The sequence below is a fragment of the Saccostrea cucullata genome, unplaced genomic scaffold (assembly GCF_032062105.1).
Source record: "Saccostrea cucullata isolate Sc308-1 unplaced genomic scaffold, CSIRO_AGI_Scuc_v1 ctg161, whole genome shotgun sequence".
Taxonomy (NCBI): Eukaryota; Metazoa; Mollusca; class Bivalvia; order Ostreida; family Ostreidae; genus Saccostrea; species Saccostrea cuccullata.
Genome location: NW_026935527.1, coordinates 381,152 through 400,775, shown reverse-complemented (window position 1 = coordinate 400,775; position 19,624 = coordinate 381,152). Strand labels below are relative to the sequence as shown.

Here is a 19,624-nt window from a genome sequence, read left to right as displayed (position 1 = left end):
TGTAGCAGTTTCTGAATCTTTATCTGGATATAGAAGTTTGTAACTGTAATAACTGTACAGAGTGTAAAGCTTTGATGTGCTAGTAAGGGAGATCACTCTTGCTTTTTCTCAGTGCCTCCACCCAGGGATGATACGCTTCCTGACCTGTACCGCCTGATGGATAGTCTAGAGGAGGGGGAGACGGACCTGGTCACCAAGAGGGACCCCCCGGCTCTATTTACCAGGGAGGAACATGTCCCCAAATATGAGAAGATCTCAGGTAAATATGTATAAAAATGTATGTGTAAAAAAATGTTTGACAATCTTTTCGGCTAAGTTGTGATATTTTATTATTTATGATGAAAAATTGTGAAATTATATAGTGACACAAAAAAGTACTTTGTGGTGCACATATGCAATAACTTCTTTGACAATTTTGAAATTCGCACTGTTGACCCTGCAATTTCAACAAATGTGAATTGTTCATGGTAGAATTAAAGCTGGCCATGGAGAAGGAAGAGTATCCAGCCTACCTGAATGACTTTGAGGAAGGAGTTAAGGATGATGTGGTGATGCTCGGTCAGATCTCACTGGAGGAGGTTCAGGAGGAGGAGAAGAGACTCAGAGACGAGCACATACAGTAAGTACTAAATAACACATACAGTAAGTACTAAATGACACATACAATAAGTACTAAATAACACATACAGTAAGTACTAAATAACACAAACAGTGAGTACTAAATAACACATACAGTAAGTACTAAATGACACATACAGTAAGTACTAAATAACACAAACAGTGAGTACTACATAACACATACAGTAAGTACTAAATGACACATACAGTAAGTACTAAATAACACATACAGTAAGTACTAAATAACACAAACAGTGAGTACTAAATAACACAAACAGTGAGTACTAAATAACACATACAGTAAGTACTAAATAACACATACAGTAAGTACTAAATAACACATACAGTAAGTACTAAATAACACATACAGTAAGTACTAAATAACACATACAGTAAGTACTAAATAACACATACAGTAAGTACTAAATGACACATACAATAAGTACTAAATAACACATACAGTAAGTACTAAATAACACAAACAGTGAGTACTAAATAACACATACAGTAAGTACTAAATAACACATACAGTAAGTACTAAATAACACATACAGTAAGTACTAAATAACACAAACAGTGAGTACTAAATAACACATACAGTAAGTACTAAATAACACATACAGTAAGTACTAAATAACACAAACAGTGAGTACTAAATAACACATACAGTAAGTACTAAATGACACATACAGTAAGTACTAAATAACACATACAGTAAGTACTAAATAACACATACAGTAAGTACTAAATAACACATACAGTAAGTACTAAATAACACATACAGTAAGTACTAAATTACACATACAGTAAGTACTAAATAACACATACAGTAAGTACTAAATAACACATACAGTAAGTACTAAATGACACATACAATAAGAACTAAATAACACATACAGTAAGTACTAAATAACACAAACAGTGAGTACTAAATAACACATACAGTAAGTACTAAATAACACATACAGTAAGTACTAAATAACACAAACAGTGAGTACTAAATGACACATACAGTAAGTACTAAATAACACATACAGTAAGTACTAAATAACACATACAGTAAGTACTAAATGACACATACAATAAGTACTAAATAAAACATACAGTAAGTACTAAATAACACAAACAGTGAGTACTGAATAACACATACAGTAAGTACTAGATAACACATACAGTAAGTAGTAAATGACACATACAATAAGTACTATATAACACAAACAGTGAGTACTAGATAACACATACAGTGAGTACTAGATAACACATACAGTAAGTAGTAAATGACACATACAGTAAGTACTATATAACACATACAGTAAGTACTGAATAACACATACAGTAAGTAGTAAATAACACATACAGTAAGTACTAAATAACACATACAGTAAGTACTAAATAACACATACAGTAAGTACTAAATAACACATACAGTAAGTACAAAATAACACATACAGTAAGTACTAAATAACACATACAGTAAGTACTAAATAACACATACAGTAAGTACTAATAACACATACAGTAAGTACTAAATAACACATACAGTAAGTACTAAATAACACAAACAGTGAGTACTAAATAACACATACAGTAAGTACTAGATAACACATACAGTAAGTACTAGATAACACATACAGTGAGTACTAGATGACACATACAGTAAGTACTAAATAACACATACAGTAAGTAGTAAATGACACATACAGTAAGTACTATATAACACAAACAGTGAGTACTAAATAACACATACAGTAAGTACTAAATAACACATACAGTAAGTACTAAATAACACATACAGTAAGTACTAAATGACACATACAATAAGTACTAAATAACACATACAGTAAGTACTAAATAACACAAACAGTGAGTACTAAATAACACAAACAGTGAGTACTAAATAACACATACAGTAAGTACTAAATAACACAAACAGTGAGTACTAGATAACACATACAGTAAGTACTAAATAACACAAACAGTGAGTACTAAATAACACAAACAGTAAGTACTAAATAACACACAGTAAGTACTAAATAACACATACAGTAAGTACTAAATGACACATACAATAAGTACTAAATAACACATACAGTAAGTACTAAAGAACACATACAGTAAGTACTAAATAGCACAAACAGTGAGTACTAAATAACACATACAGTAAGTACTAAATAACACAAACAGTGAGTACTAAATAACACAAACAGTGAGTACTAAATAACACATACAGTAAGTACTAAATAACACATACAGTAAGTACTAAATGACACATACAATAAGTACTAAATAACACATACAGTAAGTACTAAATAACACAAACAGTGAGTACTAAATAACACAAACAGTGAGTACTAAATAACACATACAGTAAGTACTAAATAACACATACAGTAAGTACTAAATGACACATACAATAAGTACTAAATAACACATACAGTAAGTACTAAATAACACATACAGAAGTACTAAATGACACATACAGTAAGTACTAAATGACACATACAGTAAGTACTAAATGACACATACAGTAAGTACTAAATGACACATACAGTAAGTACTAAATGACACATACAGTAAGTACTAAATGACACATACAGTAAGTACTAGATAACACATACAGTAAGTACGAAATAACACATACAGTAAGTACTAAATAACACATACAGTAAGTTAGCTGCAGATCTTTAGCTCACTGGTCTCAGTGGTCTGAAAAAATTGGGATGAACGACCAGAAAGCTACTGTGTAAATTATCTCAGTATGAAATTTAAATACAGTAATTTATTTAACCCTGTAGATTCATATACAATAAGTTACATGTTTCTTATTATGAGATTTACAAACAGTAATCTCACTAAGATATTGATATGAACACTTAAAATAGCATAATGAGTCCACTCTATGAGATGAGCTCAAGTAAGATGTCAGTTTGAGATGAGCACCTAGAGTCATATGTAGTTGTTTAAGTTTTGGTAGAGAATGCATTCAGATATGGAAGATCTCACTCAGATGAGGATTTGTATGCTTAGCAAGTCATCTCACTCACTGGCTTAATGCCAAGCTTAAAGAGTGGCAGCAATATGACTGACTTTGTCTTTCTTTGTCTAGATACTTGGATCAGGAAGCGGAAAGAAAGAGAAAACTTCAGGAGGAGGTTCTCCGACGTGAGGAGGAAGCCAAGCAGAGAATGGCTAAAGTGACCAAGGACAGCAGGACAGACATAGCCAAGAGGGAGGTCAGTCAAACACTTCATGAAGTCTCCTTATAGTGTCATATGCTATGAAATTTTTCTGAATTCCCTAGAGCAGTAAGTGTCTCAAAGATGGATCAAAATGTTATATTTTCCTCCCACTTTGTCTCACTTTCGGCCAAAAAAAATTAATCAATAGTTTCTCAGGCCAAAAAATTCAAAATTCAATGCGGCAGGCAGGCTTTTTTTTTTTTTTGAAGCAGGTTTTACACCTTTTTTGTAGCCATTTGTTTATTAAAATGATAATGTCTGCTAATTCTTAATTTTTGTTCTCTGAAGTTAGTTATAATATGTTTTTAACTTTAAATAATGTTATTCTAAACATTTATTAAAAGTTAATTCATAAAATATTGTAAATTTAGTAGAAATATATTTTTTTCTAATAAAAACGTCTACCTTAGCATTTCTGAAAAGGGCAATAACTCAATTTTCTTTTTCAACTTGGAAAATAGAAAATCGAGTTATTTCCCTTTTCAATATGTCGATAAAATTGATCAATGCGGCCGTTTTTGAAGTGATGCGGCGGTGCCTTAGAAACTATTGATTAATTTTTTTTGGCCTTATGCATGTCTCACTTTTTGCTCTGCTCCTATTTTGTATCATTTTGTGGACTTTTGATCTTGAATATTGTTTGTTATCTCCATATGTTTCATTTATGCATCTTTTTTTTTTTAGGAGATCTTGAGACAGAGAGAGAAGCTGTTGATGGACCGTCTCCACCGTGCCTACAGACGGGCGGAGAGTCAGCTGATCAGTGTGCTGGAGCGGAGGAAGGGGGAGGTCCAGACATTCTACGGGGACCTGATGCTGGCTGATGGGGTGTATGGAGGGAGTCAGAGCCGCAGGTGGAAGGTAGACTGGAACAAAACGCCACAACCAATCCAGATCAAGCTGATGTGTCTGAGAGGGGTCAGGGATAAACTTCCAGGTCAGAATCAACCAATAAATTCGTGGTTATTAAAAACAAAATAAGCATGAGGAAGATCCAAAATTATTGAGAAAAATTTTTATTGTCTGAACAAATGGAACTACCGTAATTTTCGGGTTATAGGTCGATGGGGTATATAGGTCGAAAGGCTCATTTTCAGCCTTAATTTTTGAAAAATCCTAAGATAGGACGAACTTACTATATAGGACGAGGCTTTGTTTCCCGTTTTCTAAAGATTCTCACGCAGATACAACGTATCAGAACAGGTAAACCTCTAAAATTACCGGGGCAATTCCGTGACATGAACGTATCAAGAAAACAAACAGGTATTTTAATGAGTACAGAATTTAAATAAAGTTTTTAAAAAAAATGTAGTTAAAACTTCTTTGAATTGTGTTACTACTTTTTTTTCTCCAACTTGCCTGTTCAATGCCTCCGTAGTTTCATACTGTTGTTAAACCAGAGGCAAAAATAACACGTAAATACGTTTCTTATTTTAAGCTATAATTCAGGAAATACCCGAGATCAAAGAATAATAATTCTGATTTCAGAACAACTTGGACACATTCCTAATATCGTTTATTCAGTTAGTTATTTACCGGTGGACGACAATTGCTTCGATGTCCGCCATTTTCATTTTTCTTCTTCAGGGATTTGCTAAAACCTGCAAACGACCATCGAATGTATATATAAAGCAACAGTAAAGAATTGAAATAATGTTACCACGCTGAAAGTTTAATTTATAAATTTAATTGAGAGTACCGGTACATCCACAATTTGACAGTCATTATGAATTTCATGGCTTTGTTTGTTCAATGATGTGTAACACTAATATCCTATAACGGCACGTGGATTTGCTAATCATGCCCTGCGGGTATTAAACCAACACAGGTGTTGAAACCTTTGCGTGTACACACAGTTTAAATCCTTTTATCTGTCAGACAATTAAAATTCGTCAGAAGCCAATCTTAATTTGTATAGCGGTAATTCAGTGTACTTCTTGTGTACGAAGAAGCTTTTGATAAACCTTATTATATCAGTTAAAATTATATTTCTGTCTTAAATCATATTTCTGTAACCTGCATTTATTACTAATTCTTTGCTTGTAAAACTCCATATCAATAAAATTAATTTTTTATCATCCGCATGTATATTTCCATAATTGCTTGTAAAACTTCAAACTATCTTTCAAAACGATTTTTAGGAATTGACTGGCAACAATTTATTTCCCTCATTTTACATTAAAATAAATATAAGACTTTTACAATAAGAAAAATTAATACTATTTCAATTTATCAATCTACTAATTAATGGTAAAACACTACACTTGTGATCTTGAGCCAATTTTTCCGTGTGCTTTTGATACGGTTGCGGTTTTACTTTTAGTAAACGATAGCGACTTCCTAACTTCACAAGATGGCTACCGCATGATGGCAATGGATAACACGTTGCAGAATTATTAACTTGATGAAGCACAGTTTTTTCCTTTGACTGTCATCAAGGGATATTTAATGGAATTTATTTTGTAAGAAAGCTATAGCCAATAAATATTTTATTGTTTACCTGGCATTAATTTTTCTGAGAATAATGGTTATAAAAGTGGCATAGATTTGCTCTGAAATTTACGTAAATTTTATTGATTTTGGGGCATTTTTCGTAAACAAAAAGGTTGAATTCGTATATTGGGCGATCCAAAATTTTGAAAAAAAAATTACCTATAACCTGAAAATTACGGTAGATATTCTGATACCTTTTGAGAAATTGCTGAAGAAAAACTAGATTTTGAATAGCTGCAAAGCAAATTGGCATTCGTGTTCCTCATGGGGTTCTTAGTATTGACATTCAAGTGATTTGGAACAAAAAATGAATTAAATATCATAGTTTTCTTTTTTAACACATTTACAGGTGGAAGATATGTTATGATGGTGTCCCTGTACAATCGACTTGGAGGTCACAACATGAGGTGGTCAAAGTTGAAAGGTCAAACCTGGGGTGCAGCAACATTGCCTGTAAACCATGATGGCAGATATTACAATGTAGAAATGAAAGTCAGTTTTGTTTAAATTATTCACCAAAAAATTGTACCGGTACATTAATTATTTTCATTTACATACAACTTCAAATGGATGCAAAGAAAAAATAAACGTCATAAAAATGAATATAAATCATATTTAAGCATAAGTTCCACAAAAGAAATATTGAATCCACTGCATCATAAAGACATTTGTAAAAATGTTAAATTACCGTGACAGATGGACCAGAGTGTGTTTACCGTCCTCCCGGCTAAAGCCTCTCTGAGACCCGGAATGGTGCTGATGTTTGAGTTGTTTTTATTGAGAGGCGCTGTCGTGGCGACGGACCACGTGGTGGGCTGGGGCTGCTTCCCTATCTGTGATGGACAGTTTGATATCATCGAGGGAAAGTATGTACCTTCAACTCATATACTTCTATATCTCACTAAAAAACTATAAAAATATTTTCTTTATCAATGGTATCCGTAATATAACCATCACTTTGATCTGGTATTCTATTAAAATACTCTATAATACTCATCTGGTGAATGATCTTTTGAAATCATATTTCACTTTAAACACAGCAAAACAACCTTAATAGTGGAATATCAGAGACCAGCAGATTTGATTAAATTGTATTACTTAAAATTCATTATATCCATTAAGTTTTCAATATCTTATAAACCAATGGAAAATGAAAATCACTAATTGTTGTATGCTATACAGATACAAGTGCCCCTTCCTGCGAGGTGAAATGGATTATGTTCTGGACAAACATGAGAAGATAGAGGAACTAATGGCTTCAGACATGGATCATTGGCTCTGTAACATGTACTTTGAAATCGTAAAGCTGCCTAGGTGAGTGGAGGGATAAGTTTGAAATGTTAAAAGACCACTGGTAAATTGCTTTGTACTGTTCTTAATGAGTCAAATATGAATTTTAAATGATACTGAGTAACTTCTGAATAACATTTTGAGTGATTGGAAAATTGTCAAAAAAGTCTTCAAAACTGGTTTCGTCAATGTTCATGGGGATAAATTTATATGCTGGATTAAAAAAATCGTATTGACATTCCATTAGAAAAGTGAGTATTTTGTTGTTTATCTAATTTCTTGATCTGGCTCAACCCGAAAGATGATGAAAATTGATATTTTACAAAAGATGAAGACACCACTATAGCTTTCTCCAAAAAAAAGATTAAAATACAAGTTTATTTGATTACATTACCAGACACCTGGCAGGCCAGAAGGAGTATGAAGTGGAGCTGGAATTCTCGTCCTCCATTACTGGATTTCCCAGTCGTGTCAACCAAGGGGAGGAGTGTCGGGATGGAGAGGAACCCATCCCTGGGTCAATGTCATCTATCAGCTCTGACCCCAGGTATAACCCTCAAACTTTGATCTACAAATTAACATTCTTGTTTTATAAGCTGGAAAGTATGTTCTGATCCCAAAACCAGTTCAGTTAACAATTTCTAAGTGGAGTTTACACTGATGTTTGATTATAAGCAGCTTTTGTTTAATAATTTGTTTATAATTAAGATTGTTTGATTTATAGCACCTCTCGAGTCAGTCTGACCAGCCCGACAGGGACAGATTTTGATGGCAACAAGTCAGACGCCACAGCAACCAAAATCAAGCTCAATGAAAGAGCTGGATCAGATGATAAGGTACACACTTCTGAATTCCAATCTCCACAAACGAGAAATATGAGATGAGGGGTGTCATTTTAAAAAAAAATAAAATTTTTATTTCTTGTATAACAGAGGCCTTCCACTGCTGCTACCACTTTCGGATCAAGAATTATCCACAAAGACAAGAAGGTGGATCTGGATTCTGACTCGGATGATGCTGAAGACGAGGCCTTGGCTGACCTCAATGATCTGAAAGCCATCCGTAAAGAGGAGGATTTCAGACCCGTGGATGGAATGCCAGGGATGTACTATAAGGTAATTCAGAGGCATCTGATGCAGCAAAGTAGAAACTTGGTCTGATAAGAGAAAGAGATATCTTTTTTATTTCAGAAAAAAAAATGTGCATTGTAGGAGCAATAAGTAAAATTTAAGAGATATATATAGATTGAAATGATTAGATACAGTAGTATGTACATGTTTATCTTACAGAAATACCTGAACAACCCTGTGGAGGTGTACCATAACAAGCTGTACTCCCTGTTACCGCGAACTCACATCCTCCAACCACCAGTCAACCGCAAAAAACTCACTCATGTAGAGGAACTCGAGCAACACTCATTTGTTGTCCAGTGAGTTTTCACAGTGTATTACTAAAAAATTGATTTTTATCCTATAGGTCAAGTTAATGCAGTTATAAATGGTACATATTTATACAAATGTGCCTTTTCTTCACAAATGTCTATGAAAACAGAATCAAAGATTTACTGCATATGGAAAAAATCACAGCTTCTTGAACTTAGCAGAATAAATTTTATGTTTTTTCTCATGTCCAAATCATTAAATCACCATTTTCATCACTAAATAGGCCTCCTTTTGCTGAGAAAGGCCACACCTCCAGTGGAACCAACAAGAAATTGCAGTACGTGGGTCGTCAGTTTATGGCGGAGCTGGGATTATCGGAGTGGAGAAGCAGGGAATTCTGGGGGATGTTGTTGATGTTTATTATTGTCTTCTTCCTACGTATGTACATTCACTACATCGGTCAGTGGATGTTCCTCAACGCAATCAACATCCCGGTCAACAAGTGAGTGAAGCTAATTTTCTATCAGTAATTTTTTTTAATAGACTTTCATAGTTTATTTAAGGATGTACAACACACCTACCCCAAAAAATTCCTGTCGTTTAATTTTCGTTATTTTTGTATATTTAGTACATGACTATATCTACTGCATGCATGCATATTTTGGACAAAATCGTTCGAGAGTGTTTTGGACAGGAACTTCCGAAAGTTACCGCCCTTTAGTTGTTTACAAGGAGAGAAAATTTTTAATCAATGAACTACTTAAACCTTGATTTTCAAAATAACCAGGTTAGATATAAATGTAAAATTTAATTGGCTTATTCCTTTAACCATTTATCACAAAAACATAGTCATTTTTTTTTATATACATATCATCAAAACAATTTTTAAAGACCTTAAACTGAAAAACTATGAATTATCTAAGCCTTGAAAATTGTGTATTTTTCGAATTCAAAATTTTTTTGTGAAAAAACCTGTCGTTTAATTTTTGTAAAAAACTTTCTTTAGGTAGCTGGTAGTAAAAATAATCTTCATAATTTTTTGTATAATTTTTGTACGACCAGTTTTGATTTAATAGGGGAAAAATACCCCCTCCCCCTTTCTCAATAAATCACGTTCCCGCACGTCTTTCAGACGGGGGTCGATCACTTTGTTATATGAATCTACAAATACACATTAAAAAAATTAAATTTGAATATTGCTTTTGCTTTAAAAATATATTAACTTACAAATTTAAAAGTTCTCATATGTAAAGCGTATTTAAATGTAGATTTTTAAGCAATTTTTAAATACCCCTATCACCCCCACCCCTTCCTTTTTTGCGTCGCATACCATTATCGTTTGACAGAACGTCGTTTACAGTGCAAATATACTGGTATTTCGTCAAGAATCCCGGAGGTATGCATTAGTTTTTAAATTCATGAATGCAGAATAAATATTGACTACTCTTTTTATATGTATCAGGAAAAAATTACTGAAAGATTTTAGTGTTTAGTCCATATACGTATGCGTTACGCATTCCATATCACACGAAACCTGGATATGAATTCAAGTTTTGTTGAACTTGAATATGTTGATTTTTAATTTTATTTCTTTAATTTTATTCATTAAAAAATGGTGTATGTTCAACTCTCCTATGATATAAATGGAATAATTGTAGTTTCTTTCATGTCATTATTTCAAACGAGACAGTATGTGGCCGTGGGGATACATCGACATTTGCATTAGATGTACATGCACCCCTCATGATATTGTACGCATTTCTTTCAATGTCGTCGCTTCTAAAGTTAAAATGAAAATTCCGTATTCGTCCACATTAACTTCAAAATATTAAACATTAAACTCTTCATCTATTTCAATTTATATCAAATCGCACATTGATATTTTTTAAAATCTTATAGGCTACGTTTTGTTTTGATTCAAGGAAATGCGAACCGACATTGTAGACAGAAAGTCAAAGTTACGTTTTGCTGCAATAGGATACTCATAAATGCAGATAATTTCAGTACAAGTGAACAATTCTTTTCAATTCTATACTTACATTGTGTATCCTGGCGATATATGAGGTCTATAGTATTCAATTCTCGGATTTATCAGGTCTTGCTGTAAATGTATCTGATTCTGTGGAAAACCGTGAATAAAGGGAGGAAAATAAACATCTCCTACATTTTCAGAGTTGTTCCTCTTTGATCAGTAAGGGTCTGAGAACAACATCGATTTTACATTGTAAAAAGTTTTTTGTTTATTAAATTGTTGTTTTATTTAATTAAAGAAGAAAAACAATATTTATATCGTGTATGCACAAATTGTAATGAAGACCATTAATCGGAATGTTATATCACCAATTGTACAAAATGAGAATTTTGGCAATGTAAAACAAAATTTTCAGAATAAAAAAAATGCTGCGCTTTGATCAAACACACAATTTATTGTAGGCCTATATGAAATGAAATGAAATAAACATTAAGGGATGGTATTTTATGTCTTGCTTTTTACGGAGTTTAATCGGATTGATTAAACAAATTATACTTATTGATTGAGTATGGTACGCACAATCACAGCCAAGCCCCATATCCCAATTTTCTTTCATGATTGATATACATCGGGATCGTTTTACTCGTCGTTTTGACGCTTTATTTTTGACGTTAAATTTGACGTCACGTCAAACGTTCAATTGAAATCGCAAGAGTTATCTCCCCAAATGTGTTGTACGTCTTTAAGGAGAAATTTATAATATAAAGTCTAAAGTGTCTGAATATTTATTTTTACAATGAGATAAATTAAACTGAGATTTCATGAATTTTGTAAATACAGAAAATCATGAATAATATAAAATTTTAAACATTGAATTAGACATTTATAGTACAGGTACTATTCTTCTCTTTTGAAATTATTAAAATTGTGTCTTTATAGATTTAACTTCCTGCCCTACACTGTGGAGCTGAACTACCAGAGCACGCTGATGGCAACACGGGAGGAGATAGGGGTGGTGTGGCTGGGCCCCATCACTAACATTGTCGTCTTCTGTCTCCTCGTGGTCCTATGTTGGGTCTGTCAGAAGCTATTTGGACTGTTTCCGGACATCGGCTGTAAATTTGTCGTAGCTTACGGACTGTTTACCTTCTTAGACCCTCTCCTCATCCTCATTGTGGACATGAGCATAAAGGTAGGGATAAGTGAGACAGAAATTTGAATGGGATATAGAACTTGTATTTGCATAAATTATGCATATCGATCCTGATTCATTCTTTTAGTCTGCATTGAAATAGATTATTACAGTAAAATTTGTCTAATCCGGACTCTGAGTACTCCGGACTTTTGTCCATTCCGTCTACAAATTTTAGTCCCATGCACTTCTTTAACAAATTCAATAAAAAAAATTCTGTGTAGTCCGGATACTGTCTATTCTGTATTCCGAACGGCCATACTGGTCCCAACTGCTCATAATTAACGGTAATTATTCCCTCTAATCCGGCCACACCTGAGTTACTTCAGAGCAATTAACACCTTTCGTGGTGGATGTGATAATCCGTGTTTACATTAGCATGATTAGTGCCATGAGACGTACTCTGTTAAATGCGGCGGTGACGCAGCCCACTTGAAAAATATATTATATGATTAAATTACAATTTAAAAAAATTAACTTTGTTTTAACTCCTTTTACTACATTAAAACATAAACACAAAAATATATGTATGCGATTTACAAATCAATATATAAATCGGGATCGAAAATCGAACGCATTTCAAAATGGCACCATAACACTGTGGGGGAAGACGTAGTTTTTTTTTACATAAAAATTAAAAGTTCAATCTAATAATTAGCACATCGTAAATAATTGCGCATTGCTGTTAATACATTGAATGAGATCTTTGACAAGCGAAACCCGGTCCGCTTGATACATAGTAGGCCTATATTATGCGTGCCTGTCCTGTATATTTTGATTGAGGTAACATTTCACCCGACTTTCATACTTCGTGATTGAACAAATAAGAAAATAAATTTAAGTCATGTGAGACTATTCTATAATTTCAGACTCCAAAATATTAATTTATTTCATCATTTAATTTTATTTATAATATGTATATGATGTACTTGTAAATAAACAACGAAATTTTCGAAATTGATATTTTCCTGCATTTTTCCTGCACTCCGGATTCTGTCTAAACCGGCCAAATTTTATGGAACCGGCGGTAGCCGGTTTGAACAAATTATACTGTATATGCAGTAGTTCATGGATTTTTGTGGAACAAGAAGATGAAATTTTTAATTTATTAGTTCAAATTTCATGAAATTCTGCACAAAAAGTTTCATTATTGCTGCATACTTTATCTTTTTAAATACTTGGGACTTTTATGTTATTTTCTTGTATGGACTATGCTTTAATAATGGCTGCTAAAATATTTCTAGACAATTTTTCTCCAGCTGTGTTTTGTGAGATGGTGATTTCAGTACAGACATTATACTTTATGTTTTATTTTCAGAGATACGAGGACACCTCGATCTACCCCCAGGCTGACGTGGTGAAGCTGTACTACCACTTCCTGAGACTGGAGGGGTCAGGATTGGCTGGGATCTTCATTGTGGCTTTCCTCTACACCTTCACCATGTTTATGTCGGCCTCTATCCTGTATATGTACTTCCTCAGGTAAAATAAGGGCATCTAGAATTACCCAGGCATACTTGTAAAATATCATAATTATTTTGAAGAGTATTTTGCAGCTTTATGTACAAATTTGTTCATTTGTAAAAGGTATGTTTCACTTGTGTAAACTAGTACAATATAAGTGGGATTATTTAATAAAAAATGTTAAACTTTTCAACAGCAAAGAGAGGGGGATAATTAAAAGTCTGACATATTTTCATTGCAAAATTTATCACTTAATGAAATTGCCCACTTTACAGACAACCAATACATTTATAATACACATAATATTTGGTTCTCACAAGTGAAGGATTGTATGTTACTGACAAAATTTTTGGTTGGTTTCTGTGAAAGTAGATTTGTTTTTTGTCGTTTTCTTAATTTGTATAATTATAGACCCTCTAAGGCATCAAAAACACCGCAATATGTCACAATTCATCAACCATGAAATCAAATTCCTACCAACACCTATTTCTTTTTGTAACCACTAAACTTTCAATTGAACCCTATGAAAATATTTAATTAAGTGTACATCTGTACATAAGAGCCAAAAATGTTCCTCAAATTGTAGGCTCCATAATAATGGCCGTTTGTTGGATGTGTACTGGCGTCTCCATGGTGATGAGGACAACTTCTTCCTGCCGTATGACCTTGAAGTCTCTAATCAGGAGCTGAATTACATTGTGAAGAAGGCAGAAAAATGGAGAGGGGAGGAAGGGGAGAGGAGGAAGACTGCTGTGTATGACTATATTTGGGAAGAGGAAGATGTAAGTGAAGCTTTCTTAAAAGTATAGTATCTTCTTATATAGCTAGAAGTAAAGATAAAATACTTGAATTGTCAAAAAAAGATATTTTAAATTTTGATCTGCAGGTTTAATTATACCCCCGCAAACGAAGTTTAGGGGGGTATATTGGAATCACCATGTCCGTCTGTCTGTCCGTCTGTCTGTAGACAAGATTTTGTCCGGACTGTTTCTCAGAAACTGTTGGATGGATTTGTCTGAAAATTTATACACTTATTATTCACCGTATGAAGGTGTGCACCTGGGATTTTCATCATGATTGGATGATTTTTCTGCATTTTACAGGCATTTTTTCTTTTTATACCCCCCGCAAACAAAGTTTGGGGGGGTATATAGGAATCACCTTGTCCGTCTGTCCGTCTGTCTGTGCAATCGTGTCCGGTCCATATCTTTCTTACAGAGGGACATTAGAATCTACTACTCCACAGTAAGATTGCTCATGACCTAAGGGTGTGTCATGACCTTGACCCAAGGTCATTTGGGGAAGTTCAAGGTCACTGGAAGAAAAATTTCATAATTCGTGTCCGGTCCATATCTTTCTTATGGATAAACTTGGTAGGTTCTCATTTCACACAAAGATTGCCCATGACCCAAGGGTGTGTCATGACCTTGACCCAAGGTCATTTGAGGAAGTTCAAGGTCACTGGAAGAAAAATTTCATAATTTGTGTCTGGTCCATATCTTTCTTATGGATAAACTTGGTAGGTTCTCATTTCACACAAAGATTGCCCATGACCCAAGGGTGTGTCATGACCTTGGCCCAAGGTCATTTGAGGAAGTTCAAGGTCACTGGTAGAAAAATTTCATAATTCGTGTCCGGTCCATATCTTTCTTATGGATAAACTTGGTAGGTTCTCATTTCACACAAAGATTGCCCATGACCCAAGGGTGTGTCATGACCTTGACCCAAGGTCATTTGGGGAAGTTCAAGGTCCCTGGAAGAAAAATTTCATAATTCGTGTTTGATACATATCTTTATTATGGAAAAACCTACTTCTGAAAAACCCAGCGGGGGGTATTTTGTCCCGTTTGGACAGTTCTAGTTTATTTTGTGATTTTGTTTGGCTCATAACTAGAAAACTATTAGACTTACAATCATCAAACTTGGACAATTTATGCATCTTGGGTAGACGGTGTGTCACGACCTATTTCAAGGTCACTGTGACCTTTAATTTAAGTGATTTTTTAAAAAAAAAAAAGTCTTTAAAATTTTAAATTTCATAATCCTAAAAAATGTAAAAATATAGTTGTATCCTTATTAAAAAATGCTAAATTAAGTAAAAACTTATTTTTTATCATATACTTTACAGCAAATTCTGTAACAAATGTTAATGATTTGAAAGGAATTCAGTTTGTCCCATGGGCATAATTATCAAGCACTGGTCAAGGAGAAATTTTGATAGCAGAAATGTGCATGTCAAATTAGAGAGAAATTAATGAGTTCATTGTCGGGAGTTAACTAACAAGAGCATCATGCTGTGTTATCTTAATTTATCTCTTGGGAGTTGGGCAAAAAGAAATGGCCTTATAGTTGCTTGTGTTAATTAAGAGTTCTTGATGGCTGTAAGTTCAGATAAAGATCTTTCAATTGGTGTAATGTAATTAAAACAAATTGATGTTTTAGTGTATGATTAAAACTGAATTAGTATTGAATAATATAATTAAAATTAATTATACATGTGTTCATTAAAAAAAAAAAATTACATTTCAATTTTTAGCTCTACTGGTCAGAGACCAGAAGAGCTTATGCGATAGTAATGCGTCCGGCGTCCGTCCGTCTGTCCGTCTGTCTGTCTGTCCGTCTGTCCGTCTGTCTGTAAACAATTTTTCAAAATGCTACTCCTCCTATAGTTTTGGTCTAATTTCAATATAACTTGGCACACAAGTAGACTACACTAAGATACATAATTCTGTGTATCGGTTTTTTGATTTCGATGAACGGTGTTGCCGTGGTTACTAAAAATAGAAATTTCTGTGAAATTCTTTCAAAATGCTACTCCTCCTACAGTTTTAGTCTGATTTCAGTATAACTTGGCACACAAGTAGACTACACTAAGATACATAATTCTGTGTATCGGTTTTTGATTTCGATGAACGGTGTTGCCGTGGTTACTAAAAATAGAAATTTCTGTGAAATTCTTTCAAAATGCTACTCCTCCTACAGTTTTGGTCTTATTTCAGTATAACTTGGTACACAAGTAGAATACACTAAGATACATAATTCTGTGTATTGGTTTTTGATTTCGATGAACGGTGTTGCCGTGGTTACTAAAAATAGAAATTTCTGTGAAATTCTTTCAAAATGCTACTCCTCCTACAGTTTTGGTCTGATTTCAGTATAACTTGGCACACAAGTAGACTACACTAAGATACATAATTCTGTGTATCGGTTTTTGATTTCGATGAACGGTGTTGCCGTGGTTACTAAAAATAGAAATTTCTGTGAAATTCTTTCAAAATGCTACTCCTCCTACAGTTTTGGTCTGATTTCAGTATAATTTGGCACACAAGTAGAATACACTAAGATACATAAATCTGTTTATCGGTTTTTGATTTAGATGAACGATGTTGCCGTGGTTACTAAAAATAGAAATTTCTGTGAAATTCTTTCAAAATGCTACTCCTCCTACAGATTTGGTCCGATTTCAGTATAACTTGGCACACAAGTAGACTACACTAAGATACATAATTCTGTGCATCGGTTTTTGATTTCGATGAACGATGTTGCCGTGGTTACTAAAAATAGAAATTTCTGTGAAATTCTTTCAAAATGCTACTCCTCCTACAGATTTGGTCCGATTTCAGTATAACTTGGCACACAAGTAGACTACACTAAGATACATAATTCTCTGCATCAGTTTTTGATTTCGATAAACGGTGTTGCCGTGGTTACTAAAAATAGAAATTTGTGAAATTCTTTCAAAATGCTACTCCTCCTACAGTTTTGGTCTGATTTTGATATAACTTGGCAAACAAGTAGACTACACTAAGATACATAATTCTGTGCATCGGTTTTTTATTGCAATGAATGGTGTTGCCATGGTTACTAAAAATAGAAATTTCTGTGAAATTCTTTCAAAATGCTACTCCTCCTGCAGTTTTGGTCCGATTTCAGTATAACTTGGCACACAAGTAGACTACACTAAGATACATAATTCTGTTTATTGGTTTTTATTTTGACGAGTGGCAAGGATCCTTTTTCTATTTATTGCTGATTTAAAGTCTCAAGTCCCAACTGCTACTTTTCTCTTCCTTTGTTTTAAGTATAAACCAGTAGAGCTACAGTCTCGACAGAGACTTCTGGTTATATATTTGCAACAAATTGCAGTCATGTCTCACTTAGAATTTTATAGTCTAAAGAATAATTAATTTTTGATTTTTTTTATTAGACTGTAGCATTTCCATTATTTCATAAAATATGCAATAAACAATTGAAAGCTGCAGATGGATATTTATTAAGCTCTAACACAGCCAGTTTAGAATTATATGATGTATTATTTGTTTTAATTAATCCCTACACTGTAAGACTCTTAGAGATGTATGTACAATATTTTAAGCATGATAAGAAATGGAAATTAGATCATTGAAATCTGTGTCAATCTGTTAATCAAGGTTACTTGATTTTCTTGCACCCTAACCAATTTATGATTATCGAACAATATTTGATGGGGGTATCATGCTGTGGCGGGGCACTTTATTAGACAATAGTGAACACCTCTTACTAAATCCATAAAATATTTCTGAATTGGCACCTACTCTGAAAAACCCAGCGGGAGTATTTGTCCCTATTGGACAGTTCTAGTTTTTAGCTCTACTGGTCAGAGACCAGAAGAGCTTATGCGATAGTAATGCGTCCGTCGTCCGTCCGTCTGTCTGTCTGTCTGTCCGTCTGTCTGTCTGTAAACAATTTTTCAAAATGCTACTCCTCCTACAGTTTTGGTCTGATTTCAATTATGTCAGTATAACTTGGCACACAAGTAGACTACACTCAGATACATAATTCTGTGTATCGGTTTTTGATTTCGATGAACGATGTTGCCGTGGTTACTAAAAATAGAAATTTCTGTGAAATACTTTCAAAATGCTACTCCTCCTACAGTTTTGGTCTGATTTCAATATAACTTGGCACACAAGTAGACTACACTAAGATACATAATTCTGTGTATCGGTTTTTGATTTCGATGAACGGTGTTGCCGTGGTTACTAAAAATAGAAATTTCTGTGAAATTCTTTCAAAATGCTACTCCAAATACAATTTTAGTCTGATTATAATATAAATGTGGCATGCAAGTAGACTGCACTAAGAACATAAAGAGACTTAATCGAGGATCATTATTCTATTTATTGCTGTTGAAAAGTTTCAATTTCCAACTGCTTAAGTACTTTTCTCTTCCTTTGCTATAAGTACAAACCAGTAGAGCTTCAGTCTCGACAGAGACTTCTGGTTATTTATTAAAAGGAAAAGTAAAGTTAGATTATGTATTTTTCCCTTTGTTTTAAGGTGGAGGAGAGTATTTGGGACGAGAGTGGAGTGGAACACAAGGAGACGGTGAAGGGGAAGAAGGAGATCACGACTCACGTCTCCATCCACACGATTCACCTAGACGGACTCCGTGAACTCTACCGACACTTCCTAAGGCTGCCAGATGGCGCTGTTGTTGAGGTTAGTATTTGTCCCAGTTAATATGTCTGTATGGTGATGTAACTGTTTAACAGTTACAACAAGAATATTTATAGAAATGTACTGCAGCATTTAATATAATTCTGTCTGCCCCCCCTACACAACAACACAAAATTTCAATTGGCATATTAAAGGAACTCCGAATATCACTTTCTGTTTCCCCTTTTTATTGGTGTAACATTTAGTCATTGAGTTTTTAACGCAAGGTATTCTGTGATCCACCTGTTAATCATGTGTATAGATGTAAGCTTATATACATTGTATTACAGGTATTTGGAGACATCTCTATCCCTGGAATGGACAAAGATATGAAGACGGCCCTGGAGCGAGGAGCCCGAGGGGTGGAGAATCTTATGGGGTCACAGGCCAGCTTTCACGGGGTTAGTTTATTTCATGTCTTGCTATGAGTATTAAAACTTTTTTAAAATTTGATAAGAAATCTTGATTTTACTGAAATGTAAATATATTGAATTTC

At 33.8% G+C, this 19,624-nt stretch overlaps 2 protein-coding genes across 2 annotated transcripts in view; one reads left to right on the top strand and one right to left on the bottom strand.

The window, feature by feature from the left end:
• The window catches only part of LOC134243140 (putative uncharacterized protein DDB_G0293878), a 476,688-nt gene that overhangs the window by 263,508 nt on the left and 193,556 nt on the right, over nt 1-19,624 (bottom strand). The window lies entirely within an intron of this gene.
• The window catches only part of LOC134243128 (uncharacterized), a 28,243-nt gene that overhangs the window by 6,750 nt on the left and 1,869 nt on the right, over nt 1-19,624 (top strand). Inside the window, exons 6-22 of the mRNA XM_062725357.1 lie at nt 113-259; nt 472-619; nt 3,725-3,851; nt 4,542-4,794; nt 6,700-6,842; nt 7,047-7,216; nt 7,533-7,664; nt 8,038-8,187; nt 8,365-8,476; nt 8,573-8,755; nt 8,930-9,069; nt 9,306-9,524; nt 11,934-12,186; nt 13,505-13,668; nt 14,237-14,432; nt 18,970-19,131; nt 19,419-19,529. Coding sequence (XP_062581341.1) covers nt 113-259; nt 472-619; nt 3,725-3,851; nt 4,542-4,794; nt 6,700-6,842; nt 7,047-7,216; nt 7,533-7,664; nt 8,038-8,187; nt 8,365-8,476; nt 8,573-8,755; nt 8,930-9,069; nt 9,306-9,524; nt 11,934-12,186; nt 13,505-13,668; nt 14,237-14,432; nt 18,970-19,131; nt 19,419-19,529 — 2,810 coding nt within the window. The remainder of the gene's footprint in view (nt 1-112; nt 260-471; nt 620-3,724; nt 3,852-4,541; nt 4,795-6,699; nt 6,843-7,046; nt 7,217-7,532; nt 7,665-8,037; nt 8,188-8,364; nt 8,477-8,572; nt 8,756-8,929; nt 9,070-9,305; nt 9,525-11,933; nt 12,187-13,504; nt 13,669-14,236; nt 14,433-18,969; nt 19,132-19,418; nt 19,530-19,624) is intronic.